Source organism: Balearica regulorum, chromosome 21 (genome assembly GCF_011004875.1).
Source record: "Balearica regulorum gibbericeps isolate bBalReg1 chromosome 21, bBalReg1.pri, whole genome shotgun sequence".
NCBI lineage: Eukaryota > Metazoa > Chordata > Aves > Gruiformes > Gruidae > Balearica > Balearica regulorum.
In genome coordinates, this window is record NC_046204.1 from 2729154 (window position 1) to 2750121 (window position 20968).

The 20968-nt window shown below is 47.2% G+C and overlaps 1 protein-coding gene across 2 annotated transcripts in view; it reads left to right on the top strand.

The window, feature by feature from the left end:
* LOC104638027 (uncharacterized) overlaps positions 1–18505 on the top strand; it is a 33872-nt gene extending 15367 nt beyond the window's left edge. The window contains exons 6-14 of one of the 2 annotated variants that reach the window (XM_075773556.1): positions 3659–3741; positions 7466–7621; positions 7754–8032; positions 8662–8819; positions 12366–12574; positions 14862–14929; positions 15242–15406; positions 16518–16589; positions 17973–18505. In XM_075773556.1, coding sequence (XP_075629671.1) covers positions 3659–3741; positions 7466–7621; positions 7754–8032; positions 8662–8819; positions 12366–12574; positions 14862–14929; positions 15242–15406; positions 16518–16589; positions 17973–18083 — 1301 coding nt within the window. In that variant the 3' untranslated portion in view covers positions 18084–18505. Of the gene's footprint in view, positions 1–3658; positions 3742–7465; positions 7622–7753; positions 8033–8661; positions 8820–12365; positions 12575–14861; positions 14930–15241; positions 15407–16517; positions 16603–17972 lie in introns of both variants that reach the window. The other variant, XM_075773557.1, reaches the window with a different exon arrangement.
* The last annotated feature ends 2463 nt before the right edge of the window (positions 18506–20968 follow it).

The window sequence follows — 20968 nt, forward strand, 5'->3', positions numbered from 1 at the left end:
CTTCCCCATGCGAGGGAAGCCATTGGGGTTCATGGTGGTGTTTTTCTGTAGGAATACACACCACAAAAGCCTCTGGCTGCTTGAGCTGGGAAGCGCATTGATCAGGCTGCAGGTTTCTGGGGCTCCAATTGCACGGTCAGTGTAGGCTCACAGGGGAGAAGAGCTTCCTTTTTGTTGTTTAAATAGCCCCATGGGAGACTCTGTGACCTTGGTTTAACCACGCTTGAGTTCTCGGGGGTTCAGACGCTGTTATGCTGCGTGGGGCATCCCTGGCTTCTGTCAACACCAGCATTTTTGTGGTGTTATTTCAAAAGCCTAATGAACTTTTGCTGGCTGCTTACTCTTACTGCAGCTGCTACTTACCTTATTTGCATAGAGCCAAGGAAGAAAACTTACTGTGCCAGATGCTGATCGCATCCAGACTGTGAAACAGTTCGTGTCCCAAGGAGGTCACACTCAAAATGCATAAGATAATCCCAGAATAAAAGGCGTGAGGCTAAGGTAGAGGCACATGCCTGTGGTTCCACAGCAGGCTGGGGCAGAAACAGCAGCTGCATCCATCAGCTAATGCTGCGTTACCCTTATCCTTTCTCTGGGGGATGAGCGTAACTAAGTTAGCAGAGATGCTTTCTGTGGCAAAGAGAAAGCACTGTGACATTTAGATGTCCCATCTCTTTCAATATACGTTTTTCACTTCTCTGCATGCTTTTGACAATGGAAGCCAGTTTCTTTACTACGAGAACCCTGTAAATTCTAACATTTAAGCTTGGGAGCAAATGACGTGTGCTTATTGCAGAAAATGCTGATGCCTTTAATTCCCAAAGAGTAATTTCTATTTAGTCTGCTGGTTTGGGGGTTTTCAAGGTTCACATCTGTTCTTACTTAGATTAGGTCTGGGAGAGTGAAATCTGCTAATGTTTTGTTTGTGTTTTTTTTTCCTCTGATCAACAAAACTCTAATACCTGATGAGCACTCCTGGGTTAGAGAGGAATTCAGTATAAGCAAGTGAAACCTAAATATTTTATTGTCTCTCTTTTTGAAATACGCAGCCTCCAACGAAGTAAGAAAATTAATTCTGCCAGAGGAAGGAGAATAATGATCAGAAAAACAATTCAAAGAGGGAAGCTACTTGGGAAGGTCGGCTTAAGGCTGAGATATTAATATTCTCTGTCCATCTTCCCAGGCTACTGTTCACTTGGTACCATCTCTCTCCTGTGCTTAAAGCTCAAAGCTGGCTAGTAAATCTTCCCTGAAGTATTGGTAACCGTGCCGTACAAAAGAGCAAGACGGCCTCGTGAGAGGTGGCAAAGACAGAGAGCTAGTAGCGTTGCTAATGCCTCATTTTCTTTCCTTATGTTCCACCAGTACTTTCTATATATAACGTACCCTCAGGAGACATGTGTTGGAAGACGTGCCTCTGCCAGCGAGTAGAATAGAGAGCAGAAGAGGTATCTGAGCAGTGGGCATTGCTCAGGGTTGTTAAAATGGAACTGAGGGGGTTTTGCTGGATTCAGTTGCAAAAATTAAACCCTCTCCCTGGGGATGCTGGGGGAAAGCAGAAGCTCACTGGGAAATAGGAGGGACTGCTTTCCCAGGTGGAGCTGGCTTTGGTAGCTCCTCTTGGTGGTCCTGGTTGCTTTACAGCTTTGGGGCAGCTCTCAGGTTGGTCGCATAGCTGTCTGCACGCATAAGGTGCTGGGATCAGGGGGTGAGGCAGTTGTGCCATGCGACACACCGGTGGTGGTGCTGGTTGTGGTGCTGTTGGGGTATCTGTGCCCTGTTCCTGAAAATCCCTGCTGCTGGAAGTGGTTTTTGAATGCTGGTTAATGGGTTATGAGTATACGCTCAGAGAGCTCAAGCTTCCTGGTCTTGTTAACTGGGGCCCGTTTGATGCTGGTTGCCTCCATCCTCTCCTTCAGGCCCTCTCCTGCTGCATTATGAACTATTTTCTCCTCTGCTTTATAGGAGCTGCAGTCTATTTATGCTGCATTTCACACCCCCAGCACAGCCTGTCCTCTGCTGTGCTCCCCCACACTAATTCTGTACTCTCCGTTTTTCTCATCGCACGCTGGCAGTCTGCTCTGAAGGCAGAGGGCTAGTCCTGATCTTCGAGCTTCTGTTAGAGATAAGGACCCTGTATTTAGAGCTGAAACTTTCTTCCCATTGACACCAGTGGTAAAACTCCTGATGAAATCATTGGATTTCACCTGTCTGCCGTGCTGGTGATAGAGGAAGGACACACCATGGCAAGAAGGGTTTCACTTCCACTTTCTGAATATGCTTTGAAGACTTAGATGTTACCGAGGCATTGGCTTGGTGCAACTGCAGTATTCTTTTGGACATGTCTCTCCCACACTTGAGATGCCTTTGGTTCTCTTGAAGGGCTGGGGGGATGTCTGTGGTATCAGAGGTCTTAGCAGCAGCCATCCTGTGTTAGGTGTCATCTAGCCTGGACCGGCTGCCTAAGAACACATCCCTTATGCACTGCTCCAGACCAACACCCGCAGCTGTGTGCGCTTTCTGCATTGTGTGTACACCAGGTAAATAAGTTAAAGCTGTTCTAGCTGTAGTCCCGTAGAACGTAATGCCGTATTTCCTTCCGGCTTCAGGAAAGACAGAGCCTTCTCTTCTCGGTTTGATGTTAACCTTCACCACAAGGCAAGAACATAGCACCTGTCCTCAATGGCAAAATGTCCTGTCCCAGGGATGAAAATAAAATTATAAAATAAATATACCACACTAATCAGAAATATCTATAATATTGAGCTGAAATGTTGCATACAACTCAGCCTACAGTAAGTGGCCATCCTGTTATAGGAAAAATTCCCATCCTTGTCCTGGCAGACGCGGCTATGTTTGCAGAGAAATCCCTGCGCGTGCAGCTCTAGTGATATTTTAAGAGAGCTTCAGGCTCCAAAATAAGGCTGACTCTTTTTTTTTCACAGCCTTTCTTTTTATTGGAGGGTACGCGATTATATTCAAGGCAGTGAAACGTAAGCGCATTGTGTCTCCTGTCACTGCAATAGTCAGGAATGTGCAAAGAGCTTGAAAGGAGCCCAGCCGGGGGCTGCAAGGCACAAGCTTGCTGCTTAACAGCAGAGAAATAAATGTGCCTGAGGACCAAGTTGTCCTGTGATTGCTTTCTGTGAGGGGGTTGGGGCGTTGGGTTTGTACCATCCTTCCACAAGGCAGCTTCTCTGTGCAGGAGGAGTGAACCTCCTTGTTGGATCTGCTGTGTGTTCAGGAGGGCTGGCAGACCTCTCTCGTAGCTGTTTCTCAACCTTCCAGGTACCAGCGGCAGGGCAGCAGCTGCTGCTCGCTGCTCTCCCTGCTATTCAGCTGCAACGGGTCAGGGAAATGAAGAAACAAATATTCTGATAGCAAGCACGGCAAGAGCCTGACAGCGCTAGTTAGCAGAGACGCTCTGGAGAGGAAGAAATTCCTTGGATGGGCAGGACTCGAGTGCTGAAAGGAATGATGATTCAGGTTTGTCAGAGTGTTTGGTTAGTCCCTAGTTCGTGCGTCACTGTCATTCCTGCACTTGGAGACACCTACGAGGTCAAGAGGAATTTATGGTAAGGAAGAGAGACACTACACTTGTGAAAATATCTCTTATGCAAATTCGTTGTGGGTTTGGTTTTTTTTTTTCCTCTTGCAGATACAGTGTTTAAACTCAGAGAAGAGAGCAAGCTTCTTCGGAAGGCCCACCAGGAAGTTCACTCTCAGCTCCTCAATGCCCAGGTAATCAACAAGGGGCTGTTTGTGGCCACGCAGGACAATCTGTCACTGGGGTCTGGGTGCACCATCAAATCTGCTCTAAATAATAAATGTAGTTATCAACTGTATTCCAGTGTGGTGAGTTGCCTAAAACAGTGCTGGTAGATGCTGGTAGTATAGATGCATTCTGGACAAGTAAAATTCTCCAGCCTGGAATCTGTCCCAGTAGCTGAATATACAGGTATGCTACGCAAGTCACTGTGGTTCAAGCGAGCATAAACCAGCATATTCCCAACCCTGGAATGCCCCCTTTCGCTTATCCACCTCTCAAATACATCCACCCTAAATGATGAATTGCCTCTGTTTATGCCTATAAAATTAATTGCGGAGAGAAATAGCAATGCAGAAGTGCCTTGCGTAGCTTGCTGAGACTACAAGTAGATACTCAACAACCATGCAGAAAAAGGTCCCCATCTGCATCTCCCTGTGAAGCCTTCGTAAAGAGGAAGACTTATAGCTCTTTCTAAAATTTTTATATAAAAAAAGAAGTTAGCGTTCAGTAATAAAAGTGTTGGAGTGATGCTTTTAGAGGCCAGAGCAGACATGCAAGTGGTGTTGGCTTAAGACTAGAGAGGCAGAAAAGCATTTTTCTGCAGGAAAAAAAAAACAAACCCAACAGTTTTGTTGATATGGCATTATGCTCACGCTCCAGAGATGGTGTGAACCCCTTCAGCACATGGGAAGTCCTGACCTCACAGAATTGTGCTCACCCAGCTGATGCTGGGAGCTCCCAGCTGACTTGGGAGAAGGGGGAAAGCGGGGTGTGCTGGGAGAAGTGGGAGGACTTAACATCTCTGCAGTGTCTGAGGCCCTTGCACTGAGCCAAGAGCCAACCAGCTTTTTAAATACGCTTTAAAAGTCACCTCGCAGTCTGAGTTAGCCTTTTCTGCTGTTAATTAACAGCCTTCTGTCAAGCACTCCCTTGGATTATAGGATAAGCCCAGAAGCAAGGAGCTAGTTGTGGTTAGGTGCTGTTGACAACTGACTCTTCCTCTGAACTTGAACTAGAGGTGTGGGGACTAGTGGGTTTTGACTTCTACAAGATTGCTCTCGAGTTCTGGGCTGATCTGCCCCGCAAAATAGCAGGGACTAAGTGGCTCTAGGGCGTCGCAAACTTCACAGGTTGCTCCAGGCAGGAAGCCCAGGTTACTGACATTGCAGGCAGCCGTCTTTGGCTCCTGTCAGATGTGGTTTGAGGGGTCCCAGGTGGACTGTCGCCTGCCTTAATAATCATGACTTACCACTGAACTGCTCTTTCCACCCTGCTCCTCCACGTGGCTAAGGCAGGCTGGCAGGGTTCTCGGCAGTGATGCCGCCCGCAGCGTACTTGTTAGAAACTGAACAAAGGCTTCAAGTCTCTGCAGGGGTCAGTCCAGCAAGCCCATACCAGAAATCAGAGCAGCATGGGATTACTAACTTCTCCAGCACTTCTCCAAGTCTACGTTCACACCTCCTGCTATCAAAACATGTCTCAGCCTTCGTTTTTAGTCTTCCTGGCCAAACGTTCAAAGTAGCTGCCAATGTCACTGCGCTGTAGCTTGTTCTTGAGCTATGCTGAGATCCCATCAGCTCCCATCATACAGGCCTCTGCCATTGCCAGCTTGGGTCAAGATCAGTTGATCGAAGGTCCTCTGTTTGTCATTAACTATTTCTACTTTTGGCTTGCTGGGTCAATGCTGAGTGCGTTTGCATCTGGCAGACCGTGTAGGACCAGTCCTGAATTACTCTTCAGCAGAGTACCCTTCAAATGCTGTTCAAGAGAAAGCAATCAGCAGTTCAAGTGCACAAACTAGCACATAATCTGAACAGTGGTTAAAAAAACAACCCAACTTGGCTAGAGATGGCCGAGGCTACGAAGTCAAGTGCTTGCAGACTGGAAAACATGGTGGCAGTTTTTGTGTTGCCAGTCTTAACGTTTGGCCCCTTCGGTGTTGTGACCAACGGGAAAAATAGTTAGCAAGAAACAGCTCACTGTCAGTTCTTGCCAAAATTAAGAGTGAGCAAGAGTAAAACGATTTGCCCTGGGGGTGGGAGACACGGCTCAGCTCCGTGCTCTGAATGTACTAGACAGTCGTGTAACAAAGTTGTGCTCCAGCCATCTGTCTGACTGCTATTTCTGGCTCTTACAGAAGTGGCAGTGATTGATCTCAATGATTTCAGAAAATACTTTGGATCTTTTTGACAATGAGCCTAGTGTTAAATCTTAAAGTTTTCTGTTCGGTTTTCTGATCAGTCCTTTGTAGCGTCTAACCAGCGTTTCATAACGCAAAGGTGAACAGAATCGCATTTGCTTTCAGCGGGGCGAGGTGCCATATGTTAGAGCAGACACCCACAAAGGCTCCCAGCTTCTTCATCAGCACTGCGGTTCCTCATTGCAGTGTTGGTTTGTGCTGAGTATCCTGTTGTTGATCTTGCTTCCTTCTGGCAGGTGAAAGTTTAGAGGAGTAATTTGCATTCTAGACGATGCGTTCGTTTTGCAAGGATTCCAACGTGTTTCACGAGCCCAGCCTGCAGTAGCTGTCATATCAGTTGGTCTGCCAGGGAAAAATGAGGCACGGAGGCACCAAGTGATGTATGCGCAGCTTGCTGCGAGGGGTGCAAACAGCACGTGGGAGTCTGCGCATCAAGGCTAGTCTAAAGCTTCTTTCCCTCTGGGCTTAACAGGCTTTTGATGGGTACAAGTTTTGCTTCCATCTGGCTTGTTCTGACTGGGATCAGTCCCCTAGCTAGGGCTATATTCCACAAACTGTTCTTGGCTTCCTTTTCCTTTCCTCATTCCTTTTCTTAGCTTTGCCGAGTTGTTTTGTTGGGTTTTGTTTATTTAATGTTAATTTTAAGGTCACATTTCAGGGGGAAGAACTGAAATCAACAGAGCCTGCTCAGGAATTAATTTCCTGCTAAACTTTCCTTGCTGCTTGGAAGCTTTCCGACTCTGCCCAGTCCTTAATTTGGTCCGTTTCCAGGTCCCCTGGCAAGCATATGAAAAGCTCTCTCCCCTCGCTTTCCTATAAATAACTGGGGTAAGAGTGGGGAGCTTTTCCTGAGTAGCTTTTTCAAGCCCTACTTTTCGGGTTGGAGATGGAAGGAATAAACCGCAGTAGAGAGAGAAGCGTTGTATTTGCTTAGCAGTCAGCCAGGAGAATCAATTTTCATTTGTCTTGCAAAGTAAATTGAATTGTCAAGTAGGATTATGCCAATTATAGTCAGCCCTGCCAAGATGAGCACATCCATGGAGAAATGCCTCCACAGGAATTAAAAAGCTGACCTTGAAGGTACATGTGTGTGAAGCGCAGGAGGAGAGGGAGCCGTACTTAGTAACACCCAGGACACAGTTCTTGTGCAGAGGTGGGAGTTGTATCAATGGCTCACATGCTAAATAGCGTTGGTCAAAGAACTGGTGTCGCGGGTCAGCACTGCAAGGGTAAAAGTATGCGGTAAAATAAGATGTAAGACTGGCAAAGGGAGAATAGAGAATATCCATGAAATCTGGAGGGGAAGCTGAAGACTAGCTTGGGTTTGTCATTAATGATTGTGGATTATCTCCAGCCTTTCATATATATAAAATATATATATTTTAGTGGTGTATCTGTGCTGAACAATTGGCCATAAATGAGCAGCTATTCTCGGCAAGGAGTTGTTTAACCCTGTTACCGTGTGAGGTTTCTCTGTGCCCTTCTCGTGCCCTCAGGCCCAGATGGAAGAGTTCAGGCAGCTCAAGGAAGCTCTACAGAAGATGCCAAGCTTCAAAGGAGGAGGAGCAGGGAAGGGGCAGCAGCAGTTTCCGGTGGTGAAGGAGCAGCCCGTGGTGCCAGCCAACAGCCAGTTGCAGCTCGTGAGGCAGAAGGTGCGGTACTCCCGGGAAACCCCAGGGAGGAAAGTTCTGCAGGGCTTCTGGGGGTTTTCAGCATGGGGCTTTGAAGTGGAGGGAACCGAGCTTGTTCCTTTAGAGTTTGCTGTTGTCCTTTCTTGCTTGCAGGCTTTTCCAGTCAATCAGGAGAATCGCCCTGTTGGGAACCCGCTGGCATCACAAGTCTCTGGGGTCCAGAAGCAGGCAGATGGCCCTCTGCTGCAGGGCCAGAACTCGTACGGCAACGACGGCCCGAGGCCGCAGGCAAACGTGCTCTTTACCCATCCAGCCCCACTACAAGATGCCAATTCACTGCCGGATGCTCTGCCAGCCTGGCCGGCAAGACGCGGGGATGGCCACGTGATCCGATTCACCCGGACCATGAACAGTCTACGAAATGGGAACCCAGTAAGTTCTGCGCACTTGCTGCTTGTTTTGTGTAGCCCTTGCTTTTGAAGCTCAAAACTATGACGTTTGTAACGACGTGCACACGTGTATTCCGCTTCCCTGATGCGGAAACTGTCCTGGCCTCAGGTTCCAGACTCCTGTGCGCTCTTAGAGCTTCAGTGGCTGGGCTCAGATGAACGGGCTGGGGTTCTTCTTCTGGATTCGGCCAGATCTGCGAAGAGTAAATCATAAAAGCAAACCTCTAAAAAATGTCAATAAGTTCAGTGTGGTTAGACTATAGTTACAGTAACTATTATAATGGGACATGTGTGGGGTTTATTTTGTATGAGTGGCTGTGTTGCTCCTCTTTTTTTGGAGATTCACCTAACCAAGACAAGCTTGGGTCACACGGGATTCAAATTATTTCCTCTTGGCTGTGTGGGAGGAGGAGGAGGAGGAAGACCTCTTTAACTGCCCGCTGGCTGGACAGGACTGTGGGTTTGTTCTGAACCACTTCTGAATCTCTTGGTCTTTGACAAAGGATTTTTCTGGCCCATAAGCCTGCCCAAACGCAAGGGAGATCTGCAAGTACCTGGTAAGATTGGGAGCTTGTGTATGTCCTGAGTATATGTGCATGCGTCTCTCTGCAGGATCTAAAGATGGTGATGCGCATTCAGGTGAAAAGCAATGAGGAAAGCCAGGCTCCTGGATTGCCACTGTCTGATCTGAAACAACCCTCTGCAGCAGAAAAACCGGAGATGCCAGACAGCCACCACTCTACAGGGAGCAAACAGCTGCAAATGCAAAGGTTGGTGAAACAAAACTCCCTGCTGCTCCCAGTGCTTGGGCTCAAAGGTGCTGTACAGGCTGGTCCCTGGTCTCTCTTGTCTTTATTGTGATTTCTACTTGAAAGATGGTTGAAGAAAGTGTTAGTTAGTTCGTTAGTTATTGGTCCCACTGTCATCTAGTTCTTGTAACTATAAATGTTGCTGCCAGGTTTCTCTCTCAGCCGAAGCAGAGGACTAGTCTGGTGTTGCTGGCAGTGTTGGGTGATTGAATGCACAGCCTGCTGTGGGTGCTGTGCTGGGAAAAATCATAATCCAACTCTTATGTTACTGGTGCAGGCTCTGTAGGCTGCCCTTGTGTTTGAACTGTTCGGTGAAGTTGTTTGTGTGGGGAGGAGAGAAAGAGGAGTTGCTGCTGAGTGAGATCAGGTCAGCATGGATTTCCTACTAGCTAGAGGAGAGGGTGGGATGGAAGTCTGAACTGACTTCAAGAAATGTCCTCCCTTTCAGTGATGGTGACTTAAATATGTGTTTTGTTTAGCAAACTGAAGAAGTGCTGTATGATGGAAGCGACCTATCCACAGCAGCAAGGGTGGCTAAAAATTTCTTCGGTTTCTATAAATAAGAAGCATTAAGTTGTATATGAGAACTGCAACTTGCTCATTTTTTCCACTAATTAATCAGTAATCTGCCAAGCTCTGCAGGAATAACCAGACCTTGAAGACTTGGAAGCTTCTGATCTCCAAGGTTATATGGTAATCTAGAAGCAGTGGGCAACCAGCCCTGATTAGGTTCTAGAGTTTTTTCTGGGTTTTGCTTCTAGGGCAAAGACAAATTCCCAAACTCTAGTCTCTCTTCTGTGTTTTCTTTCCTCCCAGGGAATGGAGCTTGGGTTCCTCTTGCCAGTGCACTTCTGAGGTACGCTAGGGATTTCCTTCACAGCCTGATTAGAACATGAAAAGTCAGACAGGTCTGAGACCTGTGATCCCCAGACTATGGGATTTCAGTAACAGAATGGATAGTTCCTACAGTACGGTACTTGTATCGCTATAGTACCTGAGCGTCTAGTCAGGGACCAGGATCCTGTTGTCCTGGATGCTGTACGGGCACAGGAGAAACCATTTACTGTCTCAGCGGTGCTGGCAGAAGACCAGTCTGTTTTGCAAAAGGAAGAAAATGTCTTTCTGAGGCTGCAATTCATCAAAGTCTGGCCATAATCCACAAACTGACTCTGAAAATAGTGCTTCCTCATTTAACTAATTTATCCCCTTGTGTGTGTCTGGGTCGTATCTGTTTAGTTTACTGGAGCAAACAAGATTTAATTTGTTTTATCTGCAGAGGAGACTTCTGGATTTTATTCTAAATTATCAGCCAGATCCTACTCACTCTTCTGTGCCATTTCTGTTTGTTCGCTTAACCTGTAATCTTCCCAGGTCAGAAATTGTGCTTCGCATAGTTCTTTAAAGGGCAATATTCTCCCCGTGCTGCTTTGGTAACATCTGCGTGGACACCCAGAGTAATGGCACAGAGGACATTCTGCTTTTTTACAGGAAGGGACTTGTGTGGGTGTAACTGCAGGTGAGGGTTGAAGTTGTGATGGCAGAATGCCCTTTCCTCAACTATGTAGAGTCTAGAGAGGATACCGTCACTACTCTGAAACAGAAAATGCAAATATTAGATTTGTTTGGCAAATGATTTCTGCAAGGACAGAGATCATGGTATGTTTGGTGTGCTTTTCTTTTCCTGGATCTATCATCAAGAAATTAGTGAGCAGCTGGAGGCTGTTATTTACACTGCATGAGATTTGTGATAAGGAGTCCATAAACCAACTTTCTCCGGAAGGTGTCGGTGCCAAGAACAACATCAAACTGCAGCGGAGCACAAAAGAGGCCATGCATCCAATGCCAAGAACTGTTGCGTTGGGTGGCTGAGACCAGCAGATTCCAGATGAGCTCTTGATGGCCAATCTGCATTTCGATGGCTTTATAATGGGGAAATCTGAGCTGAGGGCTGGGTTATGGCTTTTCTTACTAAAAGTTTTGTGTGGTGTTAGTCTGCGGACTTTAAAAAGCTGCTACGGCTAAGACCACTTGTCCTTTCTCAGCAGTTTAAAAATGTAAATGTTTTAAGTAGACTTTTAAATCTCAGCTGGCTTGTGCAGCAGGACAGGCTAGACCAAGCAGTAATCCTGCTTGAAGCTGGTGGTAACTTACTCAGGTTAAACGTTTGGGTTTCAGTCACTTGTGAGAGCCCTTACCACTGGGATTTCATCCCTTTACCCTTCTTTGTTTCTGAAAGTTTCCCTGAGGAAGGAAGGATATTTGGGTAGAAAATATTCCTTATGAGCAGCTCTGCCTTCTGGGCGTTTTTGGGGGTTCACTCAAACGAGTATGAGGCAGCTCTTCCTTCTCTGCCCTCCAGTGCATTTCCATGCAGCGGAAGGGTGTTACGCTACTACGTGCTCTGCTGCCGAGCCTCTGGTTCGGCATCCACGTGAGCTGGGCTATTGCTGCAGGCAGGGTAGCGTTAATGAAAAACGTGCAGCATTCGGCATCTACCTTGATAGCAAGTCGTTGGCCCGCTGAGGCGCTCCTGTTAAGAAGGAAGCAGGCGTAGATATTGATGTCGGCATCTGGAGAAGTGTGCTTGAGGTGGAACCGTTACAGAGGAGGGAATTCCTGACTCTGGCTGCCTGAACTCTCGCGGAGCGAGCTGTGTCTGAATAATTGATTTTGCAGGTCAGTAGATGAATGGAAACATTTGGGGGTGGTGGTAGGAAAAGCAGTAAATCCTACTGGAACATGGCTTTCCTCACTGAGTAAAGAAATGAACTGCTTTTTCCCATGTTCACCTAAAAAAAAAAAATCAAAACAATATATGAATATTTACTTTCAGCTAGTTCTCTTTTCACTGTTGGGGTTTGTACAGGGGACAGATGCCTGTTATGAAGAGTTTTATAAACAGACGCTGGTTAAAGTATCCATCCCAGTTGCAAAGCTTTGTAGAGAACTTTAGCTTTAAAAAAAATAATCAGGCAACAGAAACTATCAATTTTGTATTGTGGCTTTCCTGTTTATTTTGAAAGGTTTTTTTTCCTCCTTATAGGTCAAAATTCTACAGTTTTACTTTAGTAGCATCTTCATTTTAAATTAAGTTGGAACAATAAAGAGGACTTATGGTTTTGATTTAAAAAAAAAAAAAAAACAAAACCAAAACAAACCAGTTAGATTTGTGTATTTGGGTATGTGTGAGGCATGAGTAAGTATCCATTTAGAACTGGAGTTTATTGCCGTGTGGATATGTTATTGTATAATATGAATAATATTAAAGCAGTTCTACAATAAATTGTGTTTATAAAGCCTAACTTATTTTGTACTTATATAGCATATTAAATGTTGTGTTTCAAGCAAATATCACAGTAACTAATGCAATCTGCTAGTTTTGCCATAAAGTTAAATTAGGACAAACTTCTGCATGTGTTGGGGGCTTTTTCTCTGCTCACCATTATAAAATATCCCTTGATATCCTGAGGCGGGGGTGTTGTGGTTTGTGTTGTACCCTTGCTGCAGCTGGAAGGACGTAGTTAACAAAGTGAATGCCCAGATGGATGAAGAACAAGTGCGCGGTTACCCAAGGAGCCTTCCTTTTGACCCCAAGCCTGGGCAGGAGATGCAGAAAGGCAGCCCACAACCACCTAATCAGAAGAGAGGGGAAGAGCATCACGTCGCTGAGCAGGAAGGCGAGAAGGAAAGGACAGATGCTGAGGAACTTGAAATGGGTATGGGTTCCTTAATCCTATGATGTTCAGCACTAATTTGTTGCTAATCAAGGTAGGGAGCGAGAAAAGCTTTCTGCTTGTGTCAAAGGAAAACCTTATAACTGCTGAAAACTTGTTGTGCTGCTATTGTCCTCGGTCAAATGAAAAGCCCAGACAGCTTTCTGGTTTTGTTCCCTGTTGTCCTGCGTCCTCAGACATTTCCAAGGCAGCGGACTCAAAATCTGTGTAAGTTAAGTAATATTTTTTTTTTGCTGTGGGAGTGATGGGGAAAACGTCGCTGTTTTTTGCAAGACTCGATCTCAGTCTCCTATGGGAAGTGATTTAATTTGTAGAAGTGGGTTTTCTAACTTAGGGCAGAAGATTTCCCAACTGTCCTTAAGGCACTAAAAGCAAATAAATTCAGGGGCAGCTAGCTGTGTTTGTCAGTGAGCCAACAGAGCACCTACAGCTATTTTAAAGTCTCGTAAGTAACTGCGTTTGGGCGATTGGAGAGCAGCTCTTAGAACACGGAGTTAGAATTCCTCAGTCTTCCCATCCAGATCTGTTCAGACCCCTGCACGTTGATTCACTCGGCTGATAACAGGAGGGGAGAAACATGTGACTTGGTGTAAAGTTCACCATCACACCATGAAAGCAACTAGTGATTAATCCATTGGATTACGCGTGTGAGGGCAGAACCTTTTCTTTGCCTCGTTTTCCAGGTGAGGTTTGTCAATCGGCCAGGATATACAGCGTTAACACTTTGAAAACATATTTCTTTGGCTGCAAACAGACTCCACCATCAATTTCTTGCACACGTGGAAATAACCTGTGGGATCTGGAAGTCAGCTAGTTACTTTTGTCAAAATGAGGCGCTGACCTGTAGATATGACTAAGGCTAATCCTGTACGTTGCTAGATTGAGGCAGAATGACTAAGTAGGTGGCTTTTCATGTAGCTAATTTTTTTTTTTTTTTTCCCCCTGCGGTCTTGAATGCAGTAAGGCAGGGAAGCTGGGAGCTGAGACTCCTGTGAGGATCTCATTTGAAATGCTGACTTGCATCCTATTAAGCATTATAAAGATTATCTCAGCCTGGTTTCTTGACAGTCGACTTTTGGCTCTGGATTTCGAACAGAGGAGGGATGTCATGGGGCAGAGATGAAGGTCAGTGGTTCTAACTGAATCGGGGATCAAGAGGCTGAAGTCACCCAAGGTGGGTGGTTTCCTGCCAGGCTCTTGGCTCTGTTCACTCCGTGCAGATGAAGTCCTGCAGCAACAGTTGGGCAACACTAACGTGCACGCAGATGCCCGTCTGCAGAGGAGGTTTGGTGGTATTGCACTTTCCCAAAGCTATGCCTCGCTGCTATTTCATGTTTCGCTGACCTGATTTTCAGCAAGTCCCCTTAGAGGAACCGAACTAATTGGTTCACATCAAAGTGAATTCTGCACTGAAAAGAAAAGGCCTAATGGCAGGTATAGGGGAGCGTGAGGACCTGTAGCCTTTGACCTCTGTGTCCTAATTGGAATTAACAACCAAAGTAATGACTCGACTGCCCTGGCCGTGCTGCTGTCCAGTTGGGAGCACTGCTGCCTCACCGGCAGCTCTGCTGTTTTGGGGAGAAGCGTTCCTGGTGACGGCAGGCAGAGTGCCCAGTGCCAGAGCTGGGACGTGTCAGAGCCAGATCCAATTCAGGGTGAGGATTAGGCCTTTACTTAGTTGAAAGCAAAGGTGGTATTTTTAAAAGGCTGTATTTTTCTTTCATTAGTACTCCCCCCCCACCCTGAACGTCCCCGTACCTGACACAAGAAGCCTGCCTCTTGTTCTGGTATCGTCTTGTCGGCAGCTGTGTGCCGACGAAGGGGAAGGTGGCACCGACATCCCGACCTGCTGTGGTCCGGTTCGGCTCCCAGCGATGGTCTGGATTGCTGCTGTAGATACTGCCCAGACTTAGCAGTGGCATGAGAGAAAGGTGCCTCCTAATAGAAATTAAGGGCCGATTTCAGAGCTGGTTTTTGTCTTTGCGTCATATGTGCTATTCAGTAAGGTAGGGACGTGTTTGTGCCCCAGCCGTGGGGACACGGAAGCAGCTTGAGCCGCTGTAGGAGCATCATGCTGCTTTGCAAATGGCACTGAAGAAGCGTTCCTTGGAAAACATCCATAGAGCGTTGTCTGCCGCAACCTGCAGGCAGGTCGAGACAGATCCCTGCTTGGCACAGAGCGAAGACAGCCGCTCCCCAGCAGTGGGATCTGAACTGGAGACGCTGACTTCTGAGACACGTCACTCATAACTGTCCCTCTTCCTTGCAGACGCAGGAGTGATTGAGAGAGGGGAGAACGTGCGTGCTCAGAAAGAGACTGTTGTCCAGGAACCCATGGTAAGTAATGCCGTCATGCTGTCATCTGGATGCAGCCCTAGCTCTGAATAAGAATCCAGCTGTCCCACTTAAGTCAACGCTTTCCCAGAAGTTTCTGTAACATCCAACTCCAAACTCCTTGGTTCTGGAGGGATTCAGAGGGATAACAAAGACATGGGGTTTTGGTTTTAGACCGCTACCGTGCTTGGAGAGGTGTGACTGAAGTGCTACAAGCCAGCACTTCCTGCGTGCTGGTGAAGGCAGGCTCACCTTGGCCGCTGTCTCCCAAGGGGATATCCTGCCTGGTAGTCACAAGAGACTTTTCTTGTCCAGATGCCAGATGATGCTGCAGATCCTGCCCAGGATCCCAATAACCAAGGTGAGGATGAGTTTGAAGAAGCTGAGCTGGAGAGACCTGACTTTGAAGAGAAGGTGGGAGGTTTGGAGAAGTTCAAGGAGCCCAGCATGAAAGAAGAGTCTAAGGAGAAGCCACTGAAGGTGACTGACATCAAGGCAACCAGCAGGAGCCAGGGAGAGATCCCCAGCTATGAATGGGGGGAGGCAGAGAGCTTCAGGACTCAAAGGGGAAAACGTCATGTTCCTGGATGGATCCATAATCCCACCACAGGGATATGGCAGGCGGGAGAAACCTCTTTCTGAGAATCAGTGGGTTGGTCAGTACCAGAACCTGTTCTGGTCCTGTCCTCTGCTTGTTGAAGTCAGCCCTCACATTTGCAGCACCTACATGGCTGGAGAGACGCTGAACAGGAGATGGCTCACTCCACGGCTGGTACTGCGGAGGTGCTGTATCTTTTCAAGCACTTGAGAGACCAAAACCAGAGACAATAATCTGGGCTGATGCTCAGGGTCTGGTCAGTGCAGCCATTGCCCCTCCTGGGAGGGGTATGGAGCAGTGGCAACACGCGAGAACTCTGCCTCCGTGTTTGCCTGCTTGCAGAAGGAATCCATTTATTTTACAAAGTGCTGCTTGCTGTCTGAAGCCAGACTCTGCATCAGGAAAATGTTAGCTTGTTTTGACAAGCAACTGAGTGTTGCTTGGTTTTAAAAAAGGAGTGTTTTATCTGTCAGGCTCTAAAATCAAGATTAATAGTGAGGTTTTTAAAAAAAAAAAAAAAAAAAAAGAAATCCAGGCCAATGAAATCAAACAAGAAAGAGATGCTGGTATCAACAGAGTAACACCACCTTAAGATTAGTGCAAAATGTGGAAAAAATGAATGCTATAAATACCTGACTTTCAGCTAGGGCTGCGCTGGGCTCCCTAAAGGTCTACCCTAAATAACTTGTAGATTCCCCACAGCCCTGGGACTTGATGCAGCAGCAGCATGCGCAAAGGGCCCTGGCGCTGGGACCTTCCTGCTGCAGTGGAAGGAGCTAGGCAGTTCCTGCCAGCAGGCAGGAGGAGAGACTGGGTGGAGAAAGCACAAATGGAGTTTGGGTTGTCTCACTGTGTCTCTGCTGCCCTCTGATTCATGATCTGTAGTCCAGTCTTCCAGACCTGGAGCTCTAATGTGAGAGAGCTGTATCCCTGGCAGGGGATGGAGGTAGGTTGGGGCAGTGTCAACAGAATCTGACTTCCTGTATTTTTCAGGATGCTGGCAGACCTGCCAAGCCCAGGGAAGACCCAATGGATGACTATCAAGAAGATCAGGAGCAAGAAATTGTACGACACCAAGGTTCTTCCTCTTTCCCTCTCTGGTGTGATTTGTTACTTGGGTATGTTGGTAGACGGGAGCTGAGCATGACTCAGCTTTTAGGAAACCAGATGTGAGTACTGCCTTCAGGTTTGTGCCTCCTCATTGAGGTGGGTCTCCAGAACAAACCTGGAGCCTGCTTACCTCTGCTCCCTTTTTCAGGTGTTCAGAGTACCCTTTATGCTCTGTTTGCCCTCCTCATTTCTTTTTGCATCAATCTGCAGCAGTTGAGCTTTGAGATGCTTACCAAACAGCAGCTGGGGTGAATTAAAGCTGTGCACCTAGGCAAGCTCAGTATGTGTTTCTCCAAGCATCACCCTGGGTTTATTCCTGTGGTGAGAAATTCACTGAGAGCCCTGTAGTCTGCTGCACAGGTCCTACTGGTCTAGCCTGTGTTTGTGGAAGAGCTGGGGAGAAGGGTCATTGGGTTACAGTCAGTAAGTCGAACAAAAGTATGGGTGGCAGAAGAATGGGATATCCCTCTCCTGAGGCAAGTGGGAGGGGTGGTGCAGTGGTTGGGCCACAGTTGCCAGGATGCAACTGGTCCTATTTTTGGCTGAAAACAGGTATTATTGCTGTGTCTCAGAGCCTAGGACTACTGTAGTCAGTGACAAGTTGGCATTCCTCTAGGAGGAAGTTTGGAGGCCACCAAAGATTGAGGGCATGAGTGCTAGAAAGGATCAACCTGGTGCCTTCTGGCTCACATAGATAGAAACAAAGGATCCTCTTCCAGTCTTGTTCATCCTCTCCTTGCCCTTTGTGAGAGGCTGCTGCTGGCTTTTTCTGCAGTTCCAACATGATTGCTGAGGAAGTGAGGGTTTGGGCTGCCTGCTGGGAATAAAGGGGATGGGGGGGGGGAAGGGAAGGGGTGGGCAGTGCAAAGTTGATGTCAGGAGCTGTCCTTGCCCTCTGTGTAGAACCTGGCTCATACACTGAATAGTTGGACCTAGAAGTGCCAATGGAGGCTGTGCTGGCTGCTGCACGTCATGGGTGGGCTTTGTTACACAGTTTTAAACGTGGTGGATGTATGATATCTTCTACTCATGTAGCAGTGGCAACAGGCTGAGGTGTTAAAATTGCATTGTAATGCCAGGATATGAAATGTGCTTAAAATGAACCTGCTGATCATGGCAGCACAGGCTTCTTACCTCTCTATCTTGGCTAAGTGGCTTGCCAATGCCACCTAAAGGTCTCTGGCAGAGATGGATCCTTCCCTGATTTCCTGAGTTTCCCAAGCTGGGCTGGTATGGTATAACAGCTATACTCAGAAGCAGCATGGTGCACTGCTAGTTAGGGTCTCCTTTACCAGGCCTTGCTGATTTTTCCTTCCTGGCTGTTCCCTCTGCACCCAGGAGGATCATGGAGGTGAGATGGATGACAATGATGACCTGGAACTTGTCCAAGACCAGAAGAACCATGCAGGCATACGGGGAGCTGATGGCAAGAAGGATGACTACTACTGAAAGATGCTGAAGGAAAATGGAATGCGCTATAGGAATGAGGGGATGGTAACTCCTCCTGGGAACTGGCGCCTGTATTAAACACTGCCCAGGACAGACAAAGGCAGGAGGAGATAAGTGTACTTGCAGGCACTGAGCAGGGTGCTTGCTGATATGCGTTACATCTACGTGCGTGGGGCCATTGCTGCCTCTCCAGAGCATGGAAGTGCTCTCAGACTGTAGGAACGACTTTATCCTGCTGCTTCGCTTAGAAGCACTTTTTGATTTATTGTGTTCTTCCCCCTCTTGCTTTCCCTATCCCCTCCCCAGCTGGAGAGTTTTTTTTCTTATTTTTTTTTAACACCCTGGGCAGCAGAGGGTGCCTGAACTTGGTCTCTGGACTTACTCGACTGATTGCTAATACAAAGGAATCTGTCTTCATAAAATATTTTGCTCAGTAGTGTTTCTTTAAAACATCCTTTGCTCCCATCGGAGTAGGGTAGAGAGGAAGTTAGCCTGCTTGTTGTCTGTAGTAATGCAAGGGTGATAGCTAACCATGAGCACCAACAGAAATGACCACGTGCCAGCCAGTGTGTGCGTGTGTGCATGTGTGCATGTGTGTATATGAATGACTGGATCCTCTTCCTGGCGCAGAGACCCTTCCCAGCCACTCAGGAGAAGCCTGCAGAGTTCTTTTCTTGGCTTTGAGCTGTGACTGTCCTGCTGGGCTTGGAGCCTCCTCGCTTAATGCTGTGCATCTTGTCTTGATGTTGCTGCTGCACCCTGGGTTCCTGGAGACGTGGGCTGGCCTGAGTGAAGACGGGCTCTTCTGGGATGGTGGGGGGGGTCCTGCCACACGAAGAAACAAGTGCAGCCCTGCAGTAACCTCTGCTGCAGGGAATGAAGCACTTGATGGCACAGCTGCCAGTCCCTTTGATGGGATATTCTTGTCACTTTGTGTGGCAGTTTGGTGGTGTGGATGCCCCCAGTGGGACGTGAACAGAGTCTGGGAAGGGCCAAACTGTCCTAAAGCTTTCACATGCAAGCAGCAGGATGGGAGCAGACGTCCATGTCTGTGATGGCTGTGTGTGCTCAAACCTTACTATCCTCGATGTAGCTGCAGCATCCCAGCAGAGCTGTCCCTACTCTGCCCTCCTCAGGCTGTCGGCAGAACGTATCAGCACACCCCAGCCTGCGTCTGCCTCCCAGACCCACAACCTCCCCCCTCCCTCCCTCCCTTCCTGACGTTAACTCAGCTTGTGGCACCTCCCCAGGTGCCCTAGGTTGTTCAGGATTCCCAAACAAGCATGAAACGCTTGCCAAGGATGACCAAATGATGCACAGGAGGGGGGCAAAAAAAAGTAAGGAAGAGTATTCATGATGGTAGATATGAAGGATTTGGAGCCCAACGGATGCAATTCCATCCTGCTCAGCTGCTTTCCAGTCTCCCAGAATTTGTCAGGGAGCTAAGATAAATTTTTCTCCTTCTAGATAGGTCTGGTTTTTAATCGGCAAGTTGGGTATTTCTAGTGTTCTGTTGATTCAGTAGATTGAAATCTGTGGTGCTTTATTTAGTCTCCAAAATACATCTTGCCTGACCTCAGAAAGAAGAAATGAGTCATCTGGAGTCCCTGGAATTTAAAATGGAGGCAGCTGAAAGGAGAATGGGCTTCATCATGATATCTCAAAGCCTTGGACCTGGTTTACTCATATGAACAGGGCAGAGCTGTCAAATCTCCTACCTTGTGCAAGACCCGCACATCCGAGCAGTTTCCTATTTCCTCATCACTGTCGGAAGTCCTGGACCTCACTCAGCAAATGCAGCTTGTGGTTGAATGTTGTGACCTGATAAAAGATCAGAGAAGAGATCTTGGCTCCTTATTTGCATTAGTTAAGCTTTTTTTTAATCCCTTGGTTTGGGGCATATTTTGTAAGCGCTTCTAGACACTTGGAAAAACAATATTTATCTCCCAATAGGCTTGGTCTTCATACAGACAGTATTGATTTTTTTTGTTCCACTGATTCTAATGGAGCTTGAAATGAACACGTCATCGGACTTTCTGGTTCTTGGCTTTTATTCTGCTTGTGCTTCTTACCAGCACAATCTGCTGTGCAAGTCAAAAGCTGGGGTAGGTTGGGCTTGTTAATGTGGTTGGCGCTCTGCTTGCTTTGTGTGGAAGCAGCAAGAACTCTGCTTTTCTAGAGGTGCAGCATCAGGTCAGCTGGAGGGTACTGCTGGTTATTACGGAGCCCAGTAGAATCATGTTAGGACCTCACAGACCTGATCTGCTGCTTGCTGAAACTGGGGAGGATGCACTTGTGCACCGAGACCACGAAGAGCCTCATTGCAACAGTTTTGAACTGTGTGTTCCAAAACCGTGTGAGAATACAGAACTCATCAGAAGTGAACACTGATGATACTAGCTTTTGGGAGGACATGAGTTGAGATACGGCTGCAGGCAGAACTCTGCAGCCAGGAGCTGCCTAGGCACCTTATCTCAGCTAAGTTCAAGTCAAAGGCTGAGCACCAGTCACTGTAGAGCTGTTGTCAACCACAGTTCAGCTGCAACCCGCCACTTAAGATGAGAAGAGCTTTCTCAGCCCTGGAAAGGAGCATTCAGTCTACAGAGCATTCTCTGAATACTGCTTTTCTTTTTCTCCCAGCTTTCTCCTGGATCAGAAATCCAGCTACGACTTAAATTGAGCTATTTCATTTGAGAGCTTCAGCAAACCTCCAATTTAGAAATAGTTTTTTCTGATCTTTCAATTTTGTATCACTCCCTAGCATAGCCTGCTTTAAGTGTGGAGGTATCCCGGCCTCGGTGTGTGCACAGATCTCCAGCGAAGACAAATGCTGTTGTAGGGGTTCTACGCTCTTGGTACGCAGTGTCTTTGTGGGCAGAACAAGC